The 22,538-nt window shown below is 39.5% G+C and overlaps 1 protein-coding gene across 9 annotated transcripts in view; it reads right to left on the bottom strand.

The window, feature by feature from the left end:
* Positions 1-2,163: 2,163 nt before the first annotated feature.
* The window catches only part of ZMYND11 (zinc finger MYND-type containing 11), a 107,550-nt gene continuing 87,175 nt past the window's right edge, over positions 2,164-22,538 (bottom strand). For all 9 annotated transcript variants that reach the window (XM_040546098.1, XM_040546103.1, XM_040546095.1 and 6 more), the window contains 11 exons: positions 21,133-21,210; positions 20,615-20,707; positions 19,040-19,127; positions 17,811-17,866; positions 17,077-17,154; positions 16,412-16,530; positions 14,376-14,583; positions 12,461-12,529; positions 10,364-10,636; positions 9,074-9,259; positions 2,164-4,530 (listed from right to left, as the gene is read on the bottom strand). In XM_040546098.1, coding sequence (XP_040402032.1) covers positions 4,408-4,530; positions 9,074-9,259; positions 10,364-10,636; positions 12,461-12,529; positions 14,376-14,583; positions 16,412-16,530; positions 17,077-17,154; positions 17,811-17,866; positions 19,040-19,127; positions 20,615-20,707; positions 21,133-21,210 — 1,371 coding nt within the window. In that variant the 3' untranslated portion in view covers positions 2,164-4,407. The remainder of the gene's footprint in view (positions 4,531-9,073; positions 9,260-10,363; positions 10,637-12,460; positions 12,530-14,375; positions 14,584-16,411; positions 16,531-17,076; positions 17,155-17,810; positions 17,867-19,039; positions 19,128-20,614; positions 20,708-21,132; positions 21,211-22,538) is intronic.

Below are 22,538 nucleotides of genomic sequence, written 5' to 3'. Positions count from 1 at the left end.
TAGCGGAAGCTGGCCGGTGGCTTTGTGAGCACACATGTATCTCCCCCTTTTGGCATGGCATGTGCTCCCTCTCACTCTCTCCCTCCCTCTCCTTCTCCCCAGTTCCTCAGCCTTTCTTCTGTATTATGAATTATTGGTCTCTTTTTATGTGAAAATTACCTGCAAAGCAAACCCTGTGTTTCATTTCAGCCCGTCCATCGCCATTTGCCTTAAGCAATCTTTCAGCACTCAGCCACCAGCCCCAGGGGAGCGGCAGAGCCAAGCAAAACTTTGTTTTCTCTGGGTTCTCCCTCTCGCTCTGACTGCCCAGTTTGTAACACTTAGCAGCCCAGCAGTTCTTTTTGAAAGAGCATTAGTCAGAGGATAAAGTACTTTTAATCCTTTTGACTTCTGGAAATAGGTTTTAGTAAGATAAAATATGGCAGTTTTTTTCAGAGTTTTTGGAAGATAGTTTTTTTTTTCTTCTTCTTTTTGTTTTTCCTTTTACATTAGATGTAAACATCCCCTACTTAAACCTAACACTACTCTACTTTTCTCACAAAAGGATGGCCCTTTCCACTTGCAGTTGAATTTCCCTAACATTAAACAACGAAGGAAGGGCCTTTCTGCTTTTGATACTTACCCCCCTAATTTGATTTATGAACACATTTGGAAAGCACATGTACAGCTTGCGTATGTGCACTCACTCAGTGAGGCTAAAATTGGCCGGGTAGCCCCTAACTACTGGCAACAAATCCCAAACATATTTCACATAGTCCTTTAAGGGCTGGAAAAGCAAACAAGCCCTGAGCTGGGCAGCTCGCTCCACCTAAAGGAAGCAGGAGGCAGAAAACTCCTGATTTAAAATAAAGTAATAGCCAAAATTAATAAAATAACAGGAAAAAGCCAATAAAAGGAGAAATAATGCCTTTAAGAGCAATGCTCCGGGAGCGCTGGGTGCATGGCTCTGCCTGCCGTTGTGAGGAGGCAGCGGCTTGGAGCAACCCTGCTCATTCCAGCGGCATTTCCACCGGGGATTTCTGCCAGTGGGACACTGGTGCTGGGCTCGGAGGCCGACTGCAGCTACTGAAAGGGGAAAAGGCCTGGAAAAGGAGCTGGGGGAGGGTTACTGCCTTTTCCTGATCTCGCTTTGTCGGTTTGGTTTGGTACAAATGCTTAATTTGCAATACGTGAGCTATGTTGGTTATTTGTGCTTAGTAACTTTTTAAATAGCTTTTAGCAAGTTGAATGAGTGAAATTTGCAGTCTTGGGTAAAATGGTAGGACGCATTTAAGAACAGAGAAGTTTGGATAGCAAAACAATAAAAGAAATTTTGGGGAGTAACTTTAAATATTTAAAATATAGTGTGGATTTTTTTTTCTGTGTATTTGGTTTTTCCTGCAACAAGCAGGTCTTGCCAGGTATTGATTCCCACAGAGAAACACTGGGAACCTGATTCTCAGCACCCCTCCTGCAGCCCTGAAGCCCCAAGGGGACTCTAGGACAACTTGGAGCCTTGTCCCCAGATGGCCCCTTCTGCTGGACGCCGTGGCCATGCCCTGCAGGCAGCAGCACCCGTGGGGCTGCGCCATAGTTTGTGGGGCTGCTGGGCAGCAAGTCCTGGTCCTGAAGGCAAGCACGAGATGTTCCTGCTCAGGGCTGCGCCTGTGAAAGTGGTGCTGCTGCCATGCAGGCTACGGTTGGACCTTTGGAAGCCCCCTCAGCCCCTCCAGGTAAAATTGCTTTATTGCTCTTGCCCCAGGTGCGGGATCACGGCAGTCGTGGCTGGGGCCAGAGGCAGAGCAGGGCCAGGGGGTCGGTGAGCCGCAGGCACAAAGGAGCTAGCGTTAAAACCAGCACTTGATGGACACGGCCCTTGAAGGCTGCTGACCCTGAATGGACTGAAAAAACTTTTTTTGGTGCCAAGTGCTGTGGTTAAATGTCCAAGCCCTTGCATGGACCTGCTGGTGGTCCTTGAATCAGGAAGCAGCAAGGTCTCCGTGAGCCCAGGCACAGCTACCCCAGGCAGCGCCACCCTTTCTAGGAGAGGAAAAGCCACAGCTTTCTAGGAGAGGAAAAGAAAAAAATCAGCCCAGCGTACGGCAGCCAAAGGACCCTGGGACAACTGGCCAGAATGAACAGACTCTTTCAGCAACTTTTTTTTTTTTAAATACATTTATTACCCAATGTTAACACATTAAATGACTCTATATATTGCTAGTCAGAGCAGCTTACAAAATGCCAGAATGCATCATAAACTGGACAGCCACAATGAATAATTACAATGTGCATAGTGGCTAAGCTCAACACTTTAATATAGCTTTATGATTTGCAGAAAAATTAATTTTAAATCATGATTCCTAAAACAATCAATTGTAATTTTACCTAAAACTTATACAAAACCAGGCCACAATCTTTTTTTTTTTTGTTTTGTTTTTTTCTTTAAAACACACAGTTTTCACGCTGTAGTAACTTGGAAATGTGCAACCGTGTCAACAGAGACAAAAAAGCCAAAGTAACACGAATCTTACTTTCATGCAGCTATCAGTTAAATATTACATATTCTGGAATGATTTTACACCAAAAATATTTCCACAATAACTTGCTTTCATAGGGGTGGATCGAAGTTTTGGAACTCGTAAAGTAATCGAACAAGATTAATTTTTAGTTGTGAAGTGTTTTACAGTCACAACACAGAGGCGACAAAAGTTAATTACACATTTATCAGGCAATAATGTAGCTGTGGTAATACAAGTTACCATCTACTTACTATTTTTCTTTTCCAATTAGCTCACCACTTAATTTCTGCAACATATTGGGCGTTATTTGGCAGTATCTAGTCAATTAACTTATATCACCACTGTAAGTAAAAAAGATCAGGATTTCAATGGCAGTTCACAGAAGTCTTAGTTATATTTTCATCTTTACAATGACCCTGACAAATCCTAGAGAAAACTTTTTTAAAGGCTTTCCTCCTGATTCTTCAGCTTCCATCGTTCCATCATGTAATTGCTTTCAATAAATATCAAAGATCTAAATAAATATTTACAAATTATTCCTCTAACTTCTCAAAAAATAGCTGGATGATTAATGGGCATATGACTCAGTCTAAGACCAATCTTTGAAAGAAACTAAAATGCGGAGACACTTTAAAAGAAAAGCTATTTAAGTAAGCTTTACATCTATTTAAAAAATTGTCTCTGAACATGGATGCAATTCATATATCTATATATAAAACAAACGAAAAAAAAAATCATTTTTCAACTATCGATCCATTCCTATTGGTAATGCTTCTTAATCCAGACATTCCGCAAAATACAGACTTTTTACAAATCACGGCATCTTTAATACAAGAAAATTAACATGCATTATTCTTCATTCTGAGTACAGTGATGGAGCTCATTATTAGGCAATGACCCATTACTACAAACATAACGGCTTCTGTGAAACTTAAGTGCTTTTTCTCCTTTTAGTATCAAGTTACAATGGACCAGGTGACACCAGATCATAGGCAGTCAAATGACATTGGATTGGGGAGGCTGAAGGGGGCGCAATAAAGAAATTTGTATGCCTCATAATTCCACATATGAATAAAGGTAGTTGTTTTTTTTTTTGCTTTTTTTTTTTTGGCTTTTCTTATTCTTGTTACAAGCACTCATGTTAGGACAAAGATGAAATGTGCAAACTTCAAAATTTAAATATTCATTTTTCTCTAAGATCCAGCTCAGTAAAAGATTACCCCAGTTCCCTGTGATTTTAAACTACAAGATCAAAGCTAATATTTTGTTATAAAAGTTATATATTGAAAAGAAATAATGAAAATAAAACACAGTTGGGAAATATTTAAGAAAAAATACGCAGGACTAGCACCTGCTGTGTCAACCCTGTTCCCTAAATTCAATCATGTACCCACTGGTATAACCAATAGATAATGCCTTTAAACAGTAAAATTAAGCTGAACAAAACCAGCTCAACAAGGTTAAGAAATAAATGTTACATCAAGGTAGTATGCTTCGTTTTTCTGAAACAGTTCTGTAGTTCTTACATTCAGATCTAGTTTTTAAATGTTCCTTTTGTTAAACTTGCATGGTTTTTTATTTTTTAGATCTGCTGTTTTTAAAGATTAAAATCTCTGTAAAACCTAAAAATGTTTTAAAATTTGCTGAAAATGCAACAAATTCTCTAGTTTAAAATTATTTAAAGTAACCTGCTCCCAGAGATGTTAAATTCACTTCGCTGACAAAATTTTGGAGGAGCATTAAACAGAAGATTGAAATTACTGTGCAAAATTTCTTTTACGAAAAGTGTTTAAAGGCTGGTGCAAAATGGGAAGCAAATTCTAAACAATTTTGGCTTCTTGGAAACAAAAACCGCTGTGTCTGAGAATAGCAATCATCGGGGTGGTTTACTAGGGGAGGAACAGCTCTTTCATCTTTTTCTGCGGCAGGTACGTTTGTGTTCAGCATGCCAGTGCTCCTGCTGACACTTGATGGAGCAGTAGGAAGTGTTCCAGCAGCAGTGGTACATGGCCTCCTCTTCACAGTTGTAGCACTGGAGAGAACAAACAAGACGAGATTACTGCCCTCGCAGGACCCCTTCTTAAAACACACACGTGTTTTCACCTGCTCGTGGATTCACCGGTGCACACGGAGCAATACTTCTCTTGTACTTATGCCTGGGGCACCCAAACACAGCAGGGCACCTTTCACACATGCTGAGAAAAGCAGCAATCTGTAGCAAATAGTCACAATGTTTTCATATTTTCCATACTTTGGATTATTGCTTTTGAAAAACCCATCTCTCATTTTAGAAAACTTACCTCTCAGGGCAGTGGACTGAGATTTTTCAGCTGCACAATACAAGAACCATCTTTTACTCTACATTTGTATAGTGGCATCCTGATCTAGGTCTTACAAGCTATGATAAATCAACAGGCACTCCTGGAGCAAGCAGGTTCTGCACAGACTTCAAGATCTGCTTTCCCGAGGTTTTGTTACAAGCCTGATTTGTCCAGAGGTTGATGATGGCGCTGCAGTCTGGTGAAAACAAGACCTCCTGCTACACCAGTGCTACTGGGAATAGCAAGGAAGTGCCTTGACCTTCACGTCTTTCAGAAGCCAGGGAAGGCCTGGAGAACACAGGAGGAACATGGGCTCTTGGGCCTTGGCATGGTTGCCTGCATGGTATAAAATTCCTGGAAGAAGACACGCTGCACAGCCCCTGATTTCTGCAGAAATACCTGGCTCTGGGTAGTGCCATGGCAAAGAGAATTTCCACCAGGGACACGCAGAGTGCCCCTAGTTCCCTGGTAGCTGAAAATTACCCTGTGGCCTCTGGGGAACTAAACAAGGGGATCAATGTGCTGGTCAACACTGCTGGTAGTCCACGAGGAAGTACGGCACCCAGACGGGCAAGGGGCTCTGTCTCCAGCTGGTTTTATACCACTTAAAGGAGTGCTGCACAAGCATTAACTAACAGTCTGACAAAAACCCATAAATTTGGGTAGCGTTACTGCTAAGGGAGCTGCTTAAACTCAGCACCCTTGAAAAACAGAATCTAATGATCTCAGATTTGTCCTTCGGAATTTGTCACACTCAGAATCAGAGAGTATTTTTACGAATCCAGTCTGAAACACCCACTGTATGCTGGGAAACGGATGGAGAAATGTGCAGGCTGTGTGCACACCACGGAGTAACACAGAATTTACTTTTTTTGCAGTCTAGCTACAGCATTAATAAAACAGAGAACTACAAAGAAAACAAACCCAATTGCCTTGAAACAAAACAAAAACTTAGCAAACCTACACACTACTAAAAGGTACAAGAAAGCTGGCTTTTACATTGGCTAAGCCAGTAACTGTATTTACATCAGCGATAAAGGGACTGCCCGAGCTGCAGGAGAAGGGAACCTCCCCACTTTGTTTTTATATCTGAGCTCCAGGGAAGTTTATATGTACAGATGTCTGCAAACAAGTGTCCTCTTGAGGCCTGTTTTCCTGTTTTTTTCACGTTGCTGGCTGCCCACGAGCCTGTGGGAGCCATTAGGATCATCTGCTGGAAAGGTGCAGGGAACAGCTGCACCTCTCCATTACACACAGCACGGGCCTCAGCCCCGAGACCAGCTCACATCTGCTTGCTTGGAGAGATCAAAAAAAAGCTAAAGACAGGAGAGGACAACTGATCTGCAGGTCCTGCAGTTCCTTTTACACATGCTGGCCATACGTATGGGATGTATATCTCCCCTTAAGAAGGAAAATAAAGTGTCAGCCAAGCTGGTACCAGCACATGTGGCAGAGAAGGCAAAATGCCAGCTGGCCTCAGGCCTCCTTCCCTTTGAATCTTCCTCTTTCTAAATGTTACCAGTCACTTGGGGGTTTGTTTCAGACAGCACCCATCACGGACAAACTCATCCGCTTCAAAACAACCTGTTGCACGTTAGAATATACATGTAAGCCTTATTGAAAGAGACGGAGGTTAACAATGACCTGTGCACCACTTTTAAGCGGTGCTTACATGCAAGTAAAATACCCAGGAGAAACTAAAAAAGAAACAGAACAGGAGCAGCACTCCAGCCTCAATTCTGTAAACCATCACACTGCAGAACCTCATGACCATTATCTCTGCCTTTTCATTTCTTCCTTTCATTTGCTATTCACTTGAGGCATCTGCATGAAGTCCAAATTTTCTGAAGATATAAAAATGAAATTCGGTTAAGCCAAGGGGACTGGGACCAGCTAGAGAAACAGAATATGTGGTTCTTTAACCGTGCGTTAGCTCCTGAGGGCTGGGAGTGCGTCTGCTCGTGTGCCTGTCTAGCACCAACAAAAGGATCCCTTTATTCTGACCAGATTTATTTTTTTTTTAGGTATAAGAAAAATACAGATAGAGTATGAATAATAGCAGCTGTATTCCCAAGCCTAGACATCTGCATTACGCAAAACCAGAGGTCTCTGGTTCTAATTAAAAGCAAAGCCACCAAAACTCATTTAGTATGTGTTAATTACATGAGATTTTAGTAAGGAGGTATCATTATTATAATAGCAGCGTACAACAGTGGTACTGTCACCACAGACACACCAGGGACTGTCATTAGTACCACCGAAGGACAAATCGCTGGGGAGTTGTGTAATTGGACCAGCTCCAGCCGCCTGAGGCTGTGTGTTGGCAGGCAGATCCATCAGCTTGAATGCAAAGGTGTTTATCCTTCCCTCCCTCTCCTACCACATGAAAACCAGCTGCCTGTACAAGGCGATCATTTAAGGTGGTAACTGACAGCTCCGGGCCCACAGGAAAAGGTGAGAGTGTCAAACGCTCCTTGCATCTTTAATTGTCATGCTTGGAAAAAGGCATCACGCACATGATCATAAGATGCAGTGATGTGGTACCACGGCACTCTAAAGGACAAGGTAAAGACACATTGGAGAAGACAAATGGAAGCCTCAGGAGTGTCCTTCCTAAATTCTGCCTTCGAAAGACAAAACCAAAACCAAAAACCAGCTATAGCAAAGAGCCCGGACTCACAATCAAGTTGTTGTGATTGAATTACTGCTTATCAGCTGAATGGGGCAACAGTTCCCGTGCGTACACAGAATGGAGCAGATTTAACATCGTTTTATAGTGGTCAAAGCCAATTCAGTTTCCCTCTCATGTATCACAAGCAAAAACACGTACACAGACACCAGGGGCTGGTGACTAATTAAACACAGTGACTTGATCAAGTTTGAGACCTAAATAACTTCTGGGGTCTGCAGAGACAGGTACACAGGGAGGAATTTGCTAACTGAGAGACCCAAGCGCTGCAGTATCGTAACACACACAGTAAAACTCTCCTAGGAACAGAAATGAAAACTCTACAGGAGCTCAAAAGGTATTTGAAGTAATTTCTTTTCTCTTTATTAAAAAAAATAAATTAGTAACTGTGATAGGCAGCAAACTATTGTCTCACTTCAGTACTTCTCTCACTCCTCTACAGAACACAGTTTTCTCTGCAGGGGGCATCATTTCTTCTGTAAGAACAAGGAGCAATGAGGCTGAACACAAACAGCCCTGTACAGGGGAAGAAAAACTGTGCTGCAGACCTGAGCCAGGGCTGGCTGTCCCCAGGCAGCAGCAGCAGCTGGGACGGTGCTCAGCTGAGCGTGCCATCTTGTGGCAAGGCACCGGCACATTTCTCAGCTACACTTGGCAAAATAAAAGCTCAAAAGCTATTACAATGCAGTGTGAACGTTAGCTTTAATTTCCTTCTTCTTTGAAAATTACCAAAGAAATCGACAATGTTGAACGTGTGCCAGGCTCAGTGATCCTCAGAAAAAGAGTCTCCATTCATACTCTACTAGAGACTAGCAGGACAGTGCTCTAGTACTTGCAGTGTTTGCCCAGATGCTGCACAGCCATCTGGGGAACGCACTTTGGGGCTGAAAAGAAATCACAAACCAAACAAAAAACAGGGAAAAGTTTGCAGCATGTAGTATTGCAGAATGGTAAGTTGGATGCCTGTTTTCACTTTTATAAAGGACATGAAAACATGCTTTTAGCAGGCAATGCCACAGATATGGTTTTAAAGTCTGAGAAAGGAAAGGAAATTTATTTTAGAAAGTCATGTTTTAAATATGTAAGAACATAGAAGAGCTGCAGAGAAAGCTAGGTGAGGAAAAAGCCAAAATTATATCAATATCAGCATTCTTAGCAGGGGAATCAAAATGGATACAGCCAGAGTTTGCACTTTCTAGGTACTCTCCAGGCCTTGAGATCAAAGGAGTGTGAACATAATGTAGAGTTTATCTGACATGGAGTACAATTACATGTGCTTAGCAACACTTAGAAAAAATGTTTTGATACAAACAACTGGTTAGACTCAAGAAGATAGTCCTATCAACGCTACCTAAATAAGATGAAAGTTAACAGAACCTGGAGTTCAAATTTGGAGGTGAAGAAAACTCGAAAGCTGAACTACAAAGGAAAAAAACAAACTTATAGCTGAGAAACAAGTGAAAAGGCAACACCATTAAAAGTAAGGAAGAAAACACCTTCAACTGGCCTGCAGTCTGCATTATACATTTCCAGTTATTGTCTGGTAATAAATTTTTGAGACTTACCCACTGCTTCTTCTTGGTCTGGGAAATCAGCTGCTTGTGCTGGCCTGCTAGCTTCTTAATTTCTTCTAAAAATTCTTCTTTGCACTTCTCCTTTACCTGCTTACATTTTCTGTCCATCTCACCTTGTGCATTGGCCACAGCTTTATTTACAGCCTGCCTTTTCTCTTCTTCCATCTCTGTACGCAGCTGCCGTAAGAAAGTAATTCAGCAAAGCAAGTCAGTGCATAGCTATTGGAATAAACCTATCATCTTTAAACCTCTATTACTGATGTGGGTGGAGGCAACATAATTAGAGATTTCTTCTATTTAGAAAACAAAAAGTTATCTCCTTTAGAGCTATAACAAAACTTCCATCCCATAAGAGACGTCCACAATAAAAATGTCATTATAGTTCTATTCTGCAAGGCAACTACAAAAACAGCTACACAGGTTCCATGTATATTTTCTTAAAGATCAGCTTAAAAAATTATGAACTTACTTATCTCAGACAAATACTTTGTCTTTTCTAAATCTACAACTGCATATAAATTTACAGCAAGGGCACAAGAGAAAATACAAAATGGAACATGCCTCAGTTCAGTCAGAGGTACCTTTTTAACATTCATTGTCAGCGGAATTCCTTTGCCCTTGCTTATGTATGTAAAAGTTTGGTATCTTAGTCCTACAGGATTAATATCTAACCCCCTACATTCATTTCATAGTCCTTCCTCCACGAGGAAATTCTCATCTTGAGACAGGCGTTTAAGGGAGGTCAGATAAATCATCGTCTGAGTTGACTTGCTTTCTCCAGCCAAAGGTGACCAGTTCAGACTTAGGTACCGAATTTTTAGACAGTTTATCATAAGATGAGAAAATTCAAGCAAATTTCAGCCAATCTGTTTAATGTTTAGGTCAGAAGATTGACAGAAGAATTATTTACAAATAGCATTTAAACAATATCATTGTTTACAACCACACTTGACAATGGACACAAAGGAAGGCTGTGGAAAAGGGTAATCATGAATGAACAATCAGTTTCACTTCTGGATCACAAACTAATTCCACTGGACTAGAATCAAAAAAAAAAAAAAAAAAAAAAAAACAAGCAAAAGCTTTCTGTTTAAACTAAGGCCTGTTGGTACAGAAATGGCCTGAAAAGCAATATTGATGACTATTTTTATGTGGTCTCTTTGAAAAAGGGTTTTTACCCACTTTCTGAAGGGTGGATGTTACAAAAGTAAAAAGGAACGTGAAATAAAAAACAAAAAACACTCCTCCTCTCCTCAAACCAGAGTGTTCGACAAGTATTACCTTTTCCACTGCCTCTCGCACAACTCTCTCAGTTTCTCTTTTGTGATCAGCTTTCATCCTGTCCTTGAAATCATTAAAGATTTTGGTGTATTTGTCATGGCACATGTTCTGACACACTCCGTCATTACTGGTCTGGGTGCTCCGATGCAGCATTTTTGGAGAAGAGGCACTTAACTTCTTGGTCTGAGTTGAGACTGAAACTTTTTCAATGGGCTGAGGCATTGTGGGAATTTCCTGGCTTGAACTTACTGCTTCAGTTTCAGGTTCTGGCTCCTACAGAGAAAGAACAAACTTGCAAATCAGAACTGAACAAGTTAACTCTCAGCTGCCCCAGAGAAAAAATGTTATCTGACTAACAACAGGGCAACTAATGTGAAAGGTGTTTGTTGATACTGGGGAGGCTCTGGTCAGGCTTTTCTGACCTCAGCTAGGAGCTCTCCTGAAGAAAGCACACACATGGCATCAGTATGCCACACTCACCACCCTCACTTCTCCAACCTCAACAAAAAGTACCACCTTCCCTAGAATACCAGAGGCTATGCTGAATCGCTACAGACCCAGTGGCACCAGTAAAGGGTTTCCACAGTTTTTTCCCCCCTACCATTACTTCTGAAGAAACTGTAACTGTGTGGCCAAGGTGCCTGAACATTTTTGGCAAATTCTGGGCTTACTCTGGCCCAACAGGCTCTGCTGGAGTCTGTAATATTCCATTTATTTCATAGAACTGCTGCAAAGATTGATTAGTACTTCAAAGGTGCTTTGAAGATGAAAGACTAATGAGCGTCTAGGTCTTGCTTCCAATAACATAAAACTAGACTTGGATGACCACAGAAGCTTTCTGTAATTACACAATTATCAAGAAAGAAATCACAGTTACTGTAGTGTACTGTACCGAGTTTAGCTTCTCAGGTTGTTACAGTGTAACATCAATAGTTTCTGCTGTTCAGAACAGATAGAAGTAATATCCTTGCAAACTCTTGGTGATATTTGATGTGTCTGAAGACACTGGTATACATTGTTTGTTTCCTTTAACTTGCAGTCTGTGTGATGGGGCACTTGTTACACCAACCAAGAGCCTGTGTATTCCCTTTTGCAACTATTTTCTCTTTAATAGGTCACTCTGAATGACTTCTGGATCACTGATCAAACATAAACAGGGCTAAGAAAGCAAACGTTAAGACAAAAATATATGAAGCAAATTACAGAATTTGCTTGATAGAAAATGCAACTAAAATAATGAGACATCCTAAAGTGTAGTCCAAGAAAGACAACACTCTCCCTTTCTGGCACTCAAATATAGTTTGTGCCCCGGGGAGCTATGGACAAGGGAGGTGTGCCACTACCACCACATTGATGAAAGTGCCTTGCAGAGCTAGCCTCGCAGGATCAGATATGTCAGGGAAGCAAGTGTTAGGAGTGGCAGTAATTGTATTTCAGGCACAAGGGCAATCCCACATAGCTCTGGTGCTGAAACAGCCAAAGCCTGCTCTGTACTCTGTAGTGGGGCCCTGAGTCCTGTGCATATGTGCTACTTTTTCTTAGTGTTCATAATGCAGCTGAAACAAGGCCAGAAAAATGTACTCAAAAGTTAGGAAATGCTAGATTTATGGCTGTCTCAGCAACTGCCCTCTTGTGTACAAGCATAATAACACAGTTCCGTAGTTACATGATCATAGGTTACTGTTTCCCCCAATTCACTCAGTCTGTGAGTTGGATAGATGAGGAAAGAATTTCTGTGGGCAAGTTTGGATATGACATGTTATGAACTTAATATTCTTGATCTCACAAGACACTTTTAAATTGCTGGGTTTTTGTTTAGTTACTAAACTAGCTGAATTTGCTCTAAAGAAAAAGTTGTAAACTGACTGTTGATTTATTTATGATACAGAATATTACTACAGTGACACCAGAGGCTTGCAGGTAGCAGGTATGATTATGTTTGTTGGCAAGGAGGACCAAGCTCTGGGGGCTGGAAGTTCTAAGACTAATACTATAAAACCAGTAAGAAGTGACAGAAGCCAATCTATTACCATCTATTACCATTTCAGACTTTCAGTATTTTGCTATCTCTGCAAACACGCAATTGAGGTTACTTACTTCTTTTTTGAGTTCCATACTCTGGTTACGTCGTCCTTTCTTTGCTCTTGGTTCCTGAGTAACCTTCAGCTGTGAACATTAAGAAAAGAATACTGAATCATCCCAAACAACACTTCATATGAGTAGCATTCACTGTAACATGACTGATGTACATTTTCTTTGTGAGTTTTGCAATTGTTTAATTTAGCAAATACAAAGTTGAATACAGTTATTAAATGAGAAGCATGTACAGTAAACTTTCTACATTATCAGTGATGACTATAATCTGATAAAAGAACAAAACTCACAAGTTCTAATATTCAATATATATTTGCTAAAATATCCTTAACCATTCTTTGCTTCATTTCACATGCAAATTCAATTGGTTTTTGGAATATTCTGATATTAGTAACTCCTAATTAGGTAGCAGATCTTGTTGAAGCCAGAAAGTAGCAACTATCAAAAAGAAAATGTATATAAGGAAAGACAGTAAGATTATCTGGACTTGCTATAATTTATTGTAATTGTATACATGGAGGGTCATTAAATGTCATGGCTTAGAAAAAAGCCAATCTCTAGCAAGTAGAAACAAGGATAAGACCTAAGTGAATGGTATATTATCCTACAGTTGCTTACAGTAAAGTTCTTACTCCTGACTTTGAAGCATCCAGTACTAGCTAGTGTTAGTGACAGAACACTGCAGATTATTTTAGAGCTCTGAGTTTGATGGTTACTCCTATGTTCCTCCATCTGGGAAACCAGTGAAAAAGGTATAAGCATTAACCAAGTGAAGGATTAACAGGTGAGATAGAATAGAAAATATGCAAATGGACACTTGAAAAACTGGCAAAATTGTTACCTTTCATAAATGCTATTTGTGACTGTTTTCCTGTTTCATTCTATAGTATTGCACAACTACATGCACAACATTAAATAAGAGGGGCTACAAAAGGCTAGCAAAGCAAATAAAGCTAAAAAGAGAAAATAGATTTGGTAAGAAGCATCCCCTTAAAGCAACATCCAGTTTAATAAACTGTAAGATTTTAGCCACAAATTAGATGATAGATCTGTTGGACCAAAGGGCAGAGGCAGTGGGTCGAAACACACTGATCTTTTAAAATACAGACTTAGAGAGAAGCTGGTGTTTTTAAATGAAGAAAGATGTTTCCAGGGAAGAGGTTGCCAAAAATACCGAGAAGCATCCTGCAAGCTACGAAAATCTTCCTGCCAAGCCAGCGATAGTGAATATGTAACACCCTCTTGGACAATGAATGACTAGCAATGACCAGCTCTGATATGGGAATTTCCATGTGGCAATGCAAAGTTTTCTATCTTGGGCATCTGTGCTCTTCACCTTTGTTAAAGCATCATAATTTTTTATTGTTTTGCAGAATTATTTTTGAATTACTTTAATCAGTTGCTGGTCACATGCTCCTGAAGTGCCATGGTTGCACCTAACTTTAGTTGGACTGGCTGAAAATGTCATGGTTGGTGTTATTCAAGGATCTGTAACACAGAATACAGTCCAAAGGGAACACACTCCAGCTGTGAAAAGGCTGAACAGCTACGGGGCTGTCCCTTGATGAGAGTCCAAGAAGGCAGTGTTGCAGTCCATCTGATATCCGTGACATTTAACTTGAACATGCCTGTTTAAGTTTAGAAATCTTGGTCTGTCTCATCAAGGTGCTGTAGGTGACAAAGATTTTGAAACCTTCCAGAGGTCGTCTGAGAAAATGAGGAAAGAGAAAAACTTTATATTCTTGCTATTACTAAGCTACAAAACATGGGGAAAATAAGCCTTTGAACCTTCTTACAGTTACCATAAAACTGCAGACAGAGCACAAGGCTAATATAAAAGTAGATTAAATCAAATATATGTCATTTTTGTACCCTATAATAGATTTTCCCCGGTTGCTAACATTGCAGTGGCACTCACTTGCTCGTTGCTGGTGGAGGAGATACTTGACTCTGCCTCCTCTTCCCCTTTATCCTCGTTCTTTGATTTCCAGAATCTTCCCTCACGAAGAAAACGCTGGTGCAGTTCCAGCTCATCACAGGCCTTCTTCCACCCCATACTGCGTTTCACATGCAGCCGATGGATGTTAACTGTGATATCTTGGATGTTTTCAGAGGGGATCCAGGCCCTTTTAAATACACAGTACAGGCAGGTTCAGAAACATTAAATACAGATGAGGGATCTTGACTTGAAAAACTGACTTCAAAATAGCTGACAATTCCTATTTGTGGAGTCTTGCATGTTTGAAAAAAATGTGCTGCATACTGTGAGACATTTGTGTTATTATAAGCACTTACTAGCTGTGGGTGCTATGGCTGAAATTCTCTCTCCTTTTTGATGAGCCACAAACCTCTCCCAGCACCAATAGCACTCGCATCTCCCTGCTCTCTTGCTAAATGCCCTGAGTCGGACACAGAAGCATCTTTACTGAAGGTTCATTTGCTAATCTGATTTAGCCCTTGACCTCCCTCCTAAAAGTGTCAAGGTATGTACCAAATTATCACTTTGAATATAGATACTTTGTGGCTTGATCCTGTCTATCAGGACAGAGCTCATACAGGGATCGTCATGCTCTTTTGAATTGAATTCATGCCAGTGACTTGGTTCCAAAGGTACTTTGTCCTCTTAAATATTTTCAGAGAGTCCTCACAGAGTTAGATGGGTAGCTCTTGACATTTTGAAAGGTTATACTAAGCAGCACTGGATATTAAAGAAAAAGAGTTACTGCCATGCACATCTACATAACAGAGTAAATACAGTAACAAATTAAATGTGGTCAGATTCTCAATTCTTGTAACATAAATATCACTTCAGAGAAGTTAGAGAAACAGATCTAATGTATACCAACTGGGAATTCAGCCTTTCATTTTTCAGTGCATTAGATAAGCAATGACTCTCTAGTAAGAGGTATTTTGCCTTTTCTACTAGCACACATTTAAGAAAAGTTGCAAGCACCTCATCCCACAATGGTCATGTTACTTAATAGTTCGAAGCTGTGTGAACTTAATGTCAGAACTACTAATAAGGGAAGCAGCATCTGCAAACAGATTCAAAGTAAAACATTCTGTGATTGTGATGCAAATAAAGATCCTTTACCCACTTTATGCCTATCAGAAAATCTTGGTAGTTTATAGCAAATGAAAACGTGTTATATAGCGTGCAAGTTATGCTAAAAGCAATTCAAATAAACAGCCTCATATAATACCATTACTGAATTCTCTAGGCTCTTTTGGGATGCCCCAAAATACACCATTTTCCCAACAACCATGAGTTAGTTCGCAAATATCTCCTCTGCTCACATATAAGCATATAAATCAAACAGGAAAAACAAAACAAAACAAAACCAAACCAAAACAAAACATCAGAACATGCACTGTAGTAACACTACCATAACCCTCCCCAAACACTGAACAAATGACAACTGAATTTGGAAATAAAAGCTGTGAAGTTTCCAATCCAAAGATTTTTTCTCTGAAACTGCACACCATCTCCCAGCAGGAACTCCATCAATGTTCTAGCATTGAGATTGAAACATTAGTGACGTATTATGTCACTAAAACATAAAATTGTATTGTGCCTGCTCAGAAGAGAACTTTGCACAAAGTCAATACTGCTGGTAGTAGGAGTATATTTCTGTCCAATTTTTACCTTGGCATGGATTAGCAGACTGCTACTGATTTGACAAAACAGTTCTGTGGACAGAAGTTCATTTGCTTTCTTTAATTAAAATGGCATTAAGTAACATCCCTATAGCAACTGTGGAAAGGGAATCTCTGAGCCATTTGGCAACTTCGAATGTGTTAGACTGAGCTTTAAACTTTCTGAAACAATTATGGCATCATACACAGTCTTTCTAGTGCTGGCAACCAGCTAAGCCAGGATTTACAACATGATAGATGAGATAAACTCTTTTAAGTATTGTTTGTAAAAAGCAGCACATGGAATTAATAAATTACCTTTGGTGGTGATGGCCAAAAAAGCGAACATCGACTTGATTGTCCTCTTTCTGCATGACTTTGGCTGGCCAAAACCCAAAGCCTTTCATTTTGGCCCAAACCAACTCATGATTAGGTATCTGCAAAAAATGTTGTTTTTATTATTGGATATGAAGTATTACACCAATTCCTCCCACAAATATTTTACTGTAATAGTATACTAGCATCTTAAGAACATGGTGGCCGTTTATGTCTAATGCTTGTTTTCATTTTTGTTTTCTTACAATACATGTTTGCCTGTTAGATATATTGGTTGGATCAAAGCCAAAAAACCACAAAGTCTGAAAAGGGTGTAACTGTCTATTGAAAGCAGAGATCTTAAACACCCCAAAATTAAACTTGTCTTTCTTCATAGCTTTCTGCAGGAGTAAAGTTTTATTTCTGTAAGCTCCTTATTTTCTTGTAAAAGCATTTTAACTGCCTGATAACTAAATTTTATTATCTGCATTGTTACAGCTTTGAACTTCAATCAACATTTTGTTTGTGTAAAATATCTAGACTTAGAGTCTTAACTATATATTTGAAACACGCTTACAGAAATGGAATATTCAATGCATTAATGACACCAAAACTGCAGGTATTTACAGAGAAGAGCAAACAAATAAAAATCTGTGTCAGCAACATACGCAAGGATAGCAGAACCAATTGTCAGGTCGCGCATTTGACAAATAGAAACAGTTCTTGCAAAGCTGCAGTTCATCCAGCTGAAAAACAAAAACACATAAATAAGCTCCCAAAATCCTATTTCTACGACCTCACTAGTATAACTCTTTCTTAAGTGGTAAAATTTTTCAGTCCTGCTTGCTAATTGGGTGGAGTTACTTCTGTCTGTGTAAATGAGGTGTGAAACAGTGACTTGAGAGCAGATGAAAGACAAGCTGCAGAAACATTATTCATGCTTTTGAAAAACAAGGGAGGGGGAGGGACTAATTGAATTCTTAATGATTTATTAAAGGTAAAATGCAAAGCATAGTTCTTTAAATTCATCAATATTTAAAGCAGATTCTGAAAGAAATAATTCAACTGTACAAACAGAGTAAGGGCGACAGCTGCCCCTAGCTATATTTTTGGTCTCCTCTGAACATTGATAAATGTTTCAGTGCCAGTTACAGAATTTGGTAGGAATCCCACTGCAAGTTGAAATTATACCAGCAAGTACAATTATTTCTAGTCCAATCGTGTATTACTAGACTATTTCAAAACTAAAAAGAAAAAAAAAAAAAGGAAAAGCTATTCTGAATCAGCAGTTAGAATTTCACATCCTTCTTGTATTTGTAATGGGAAGGAATCATCCTCCTAGATTCTGAAACAAAAAAAAACAAATAGCTTGTCTATATTGTGGTTATTTGGTACTACTTACTTCATGACATGTGTCTTTGTAAAGCATCCTCGCTATATCAGCTTGTTCACTGTCCGCTATAAATTAAAAATAAAGACTATAAACAATCACAGTATGATCACAATGCTTAAAAAGACTTACAGCTGCTATGACTTTCATGCTGCAATTGTCTTGCTTTAGAATACAAAACATAATTCAGCCACTTGGATAACCCTTCCATTTAAAATTTTCTAATGATCAGTTCTATATTTGCTTGCTCTTTTATGTTTATATGCAAAAATACTGTTGGGAGCTTTTAAACTGAACAATACAAATATAAATCTGAGGAGCAGCAGCAGGGACACACGGTTGCTTTTAATAAGGATCCAGTTTCTTTCTCCGCTAATGTCTTAACAATTGCCCTAAAACATGGTTCTCTGCTATCACCACTTGAAGGAACACAGGTACAATCAATTTCAGCTCAAATCACTGTATATCAATTTCTGCTCAAAGTAATGCTTCAGAAAGTATTTATCACTATGGGTTTCCTTTTACACCTGCGTATTTCTCTATTAGCACATTCACATCTCTCCCTGCCAACAACAGTGTGGGCTGTCTGACACTAGGAATAGCCTGATCTCAGTCTCCTCCCAGTTTCCTTGAGGTGTCTGTGGGGGAGAACCACATCCTTACTGAAATGATGGCTCTGGAGAACCTCGTTACTGGACCTGGATATAGCTTCTGGAAGTGGTGGTGGTGTTTTTCCCTTCCAGCCAGGCTGTCCCACCCTATCAAATAATCATTTAAAACCTTCCCAGCGGCTGGCAGCTTTTCTGATGACCCTTTCCTGATGGCGCCAGCAGGGCACTTCTAGTGTGGATGTAGCTGTATCTGCTACTGCATTAAGGCAGATATTGCACACTTGTGAAAAAAACACACACCTGTAGTGCACATTTCTGCTGATGCAGCACATCAGAGATTGTACCTCTTTCTACTCTAGAACAATGTATGTACACTGGAAGAGATCTGTAGTGTAGACTGACTTAGCAGAAGAAACAGGATGTCAAAGTTGTACATTTCCACTGATAGGCTTAGCCAGAAAGGATGAAAATAGGAGTGTAGCAGGTGGTCAAGAGCAAACCCTGCAGTAAGTCAAGTTCCCTTGCAACTTACTTTGGTTTGTAAGGGCTCTCAGATGACTTTATCTACACTTAAGATTATATTATAATAAGATAAATCAAATAATGCAAGTAGTAAATGTAGCACTTTACCTCCATAGAAAATCACTGTGTTGTGTAGAAGCAGCTGAGCATCTGCTTTGAACTCCTCATAACTCCTGTACTTTCCTTCATTTACTTTCTATACAAAAGAAAACACAAGACTGTGAAAACACTGTCAAAGTGCTGTACTTGTTTTATGCAAAGAAGCCTTCATGGAAATCTGCATTATGCAATACAGATCAGACGCTGCCCTTCCTGCATACAAAAGTAACGCTCATATCTCTTTGACATGGTTCGGTAGTACCTGAACACGGGCTGCAGTGGTTCCTTTATGCAACGCCTAGCAGTAAAACAGGTGCTTTCATGTTTGATTAAGTTAAAAAAAAAAACACTACATCCTCTCAGTTATAATGGGGGTAAGTCTGAGTAGGTTCATCATAAGATGTGACCTAGGACACTTGTTCATATGAAGGCATATTCCCTGAAGTAAAGATTTTATACCTTAAAATACATGCTTGTTTCAAATCAATGTTGACTGCTTTTATAGTTCCAAGATCTTCCTTTGACAGTGAGTGCTTTCTGATGAAGGCTGATTGCTTTAGTCTTCCAAACTCATAACAAAAACCTAGAGGGAGCCATGCAGTTCATTTTCCTAGTGTGGCCTAGTAAGGATTGCAGTCTTTTCAGTTATGCTCTGTGAAGAATATATATGAGAATTCCAATCATCAAACAAAAAATCTTCAGTTTCTGGGATGTTATCAAGGCCAAAAAGACCTTCTGTGGAAGTGGGTGAAGGTGACACAGTGAAAGGGAAGCCTGACCAATTTTCAGGTTCAACCAGTATTGCCAGTACTTCAAGCAAGCCAGTAGTGGTTGTCTCCAAAACTGTCAGTGTAGCTATTGTTTATCCGTATGTTTCAGTAACAATAATAAAGCAAAGGCTTTTTACATCTGTAGTTGTAAAGGACAATATATACTAGCATGCCATAGCAATCGAGTTGCAGCAATGAACAAGATGAATATGCTATCCATTTTGGTCATGTATAGTTCATTTACATGAGTCACCATCAGACCTTCAGTTCAGAAAAAAAAGGAAAAAAATATCTACTAGAACTTTATTTTTGGAACCATTAATGCAAAACATGAAAAAAAAAAGACTTTTTTTTGTGAACAACAAAATGATTGGTTCTTTATGAATCATTCAGATGTTTATAAAGTTGACATCTATACAATGTCTCAGTGACTGAAATTGGAATATGGTCAAAAACATTGGGCCAGATATGCAAACACAGGCACTCAAGTCCATACTCAGTGACTTAGATAAAGCATATTTAAAAAAAAAAGATTTCAGCTACCTGCAGCTCCTAGTAAAACCTTACTACAAAATGAACTGAGGATATCCTGTGTCTGAAAACTAGGCACCAGTCAAGATGTTCTCACTTGGTTACCTATTCATAAGGAGAAGCATGAAATTTTAAGGTCCCATATTCAATGCTGACTACAATACTGAAATACTCATCATGAGGAGAATTAAACAAGATTCGTGTTTGTTTTAGACCTTAAGGTTATCTTCACTGATAAAAGACACCATAAACAATGTGAAAGTTAGAAAGCAAATCACTCTACCTCCTGTATAGTAGGAACATCAACAGCTGAGTGCACCAGCCTCCGATACATTGGGTGTTTGTTGTCCTTCCCTTTCTTGTTTAGATCTATAGCCTGAAAGGACCATGAGACACTGCAAGTTATTGCATTGAGAATCTGCTTAAAACATACACAAAAGATTAAAAAATTGCAATAGCTTGGAATATTTCAGGTGGGGAAAACACAAAGCACAACTATTCCTCTACAACCTTACACATTACATGCATCTCAAACCTGAAAAATGTCCATTTCAGAAGAGCTGACCCATGTCTTCAGAAGAGTTTATGCCCATGGCATAAGCTATTCCTGCCAGAATGATACTACTCTAAGCAATGAGACATGATAAACGTATGTTGAAATACACACACTGCTTATGACAAGGGAAATTAAATGACACCCTCTTGTAGCCTTCATTCCAGCACAGTCACACACGACCAACTGCAGTACATCCCCTACAGTGCAACCCAACACCTGGATAAACTTTCCTGTTCCAGACTCACCCGCTCCTTCATACGAGAGACTATGAACCGCAGGTATGTGCTCATCTCTTGTTTGCTTGTGTTTTTCTTCTTGATACTCTGTCAAAGAAAAACAGGATCATATTATTATTTTAAATTTGACTTCAAAATTCATCTACCAAAAATTTTATCAGCGTCACAACATTTTTGAAAAGGTAACTTTGGATCACAGTATATATGAGATGTTTTTAGGGAAAATCTTTTCTGGGAAATCGGTAACTAACACATGTCATAACAATCATATGTGTTGCTTTGAATTATGAGGACTTCAACTATAGAATTACAGGTTTTATTTCCACTTATATTCATACTATTTTGTCAAAACCTCTCACGTAAAAAAAATGTTTTAGAATAAAGTAATGAAGAAAGGCATTTTAGGGAGTATTTTAATTATTATTTTTTAATTAGCAAGGCATTATTATTTTCAGTAAAGTAAGAAATGATTTTTAAAAGAACATCCATTACTATCTATAAATTATGTGCTTACTAGGCAAACAGACTCTGTCTAGGACGGACTCAAACACTGCTCTAGCCAGTAAAAACTCTTTCTACTGCTCAAGAAATATTGCAGTTATTATTTTTTTTGGTTCTTCCCTCACGAAATCTAACCCAAATTCTGGAGCACAGACTGCTTCTTTTTAGCAGTTCAGAATCCAGAACTTTTCATCATCTTGGACTAGTACAGAGTCTCATCCCCACCCTTCAAAGTCAATCCAGGCTAGTGGGAAGCAGAAAACATGCTGCTGAAAAGCAGGTGGCTCTCAAATGCCAAGTGTGCTGCTACAAACCAGCCTTTCCAACCTCTGGTCACAGCGGCTGTGCGCACAGCTCTGTGTGGCCTTACAACAGCTAGCTGAAGTGCTATCTCCTCCTTGCTCTTGCCTACAAGAGTTCTCCAAAACAAAAGCGCAGTGAATCAACAGCATTGGTTCCAGGCTTATTATCCCGCAGTCATTCTCAATCTCTCTCAAAAATGTGTACTCCTCCTTGCACGTCTGAATACACTGAGTGCCAAGCTGAGTTCTCCCCTTCTCATGCATCACATCACCACCTGTATGCAAACTGTGGGGACCATACTCTTTCTGCCACACCTGCCTCTTCAGATTTGCATAGTCTTTAGCAAGATCTGCACACTTATGCAGATGCTGCTTGGCAAACAATATTATTTATGATGCACAAGAAGAAACAGAATCCAGTTTACTATGTCCTAATAGGTAGCTGAGAGGTAAGAGGCTTATGAACTATTTTAATCACTAGGAGTGTGTTACTTTTAACTGAAGCATTCATATCAGACCCTGAACATATAGAGGGAGGAGATATGTTGAGTACAGAGCAGCTACTGTTACATATTTTCTTAGCAGAGTATAAGTTACACACTAATACAAAAA

This window comes from Cygnus olor, chromosome 2, assembly GCF_009769625.2.
Source record: "Cygnus olor isolate bCygOlo1 chromosome 2, bCygOlo1.pri.v2, whole genome shotgun sequence".
Taxonomy (NCBI): Eukaryota; Metazoa; Chordata; class Aves; order Anseriformes; family Anatidae; genus Cygnus; species Cygnus olor.
Note: the sequence above shows the minus strand (reverse complement) of the source record. Positions and strands in the feature narration are given on the sequence as shown.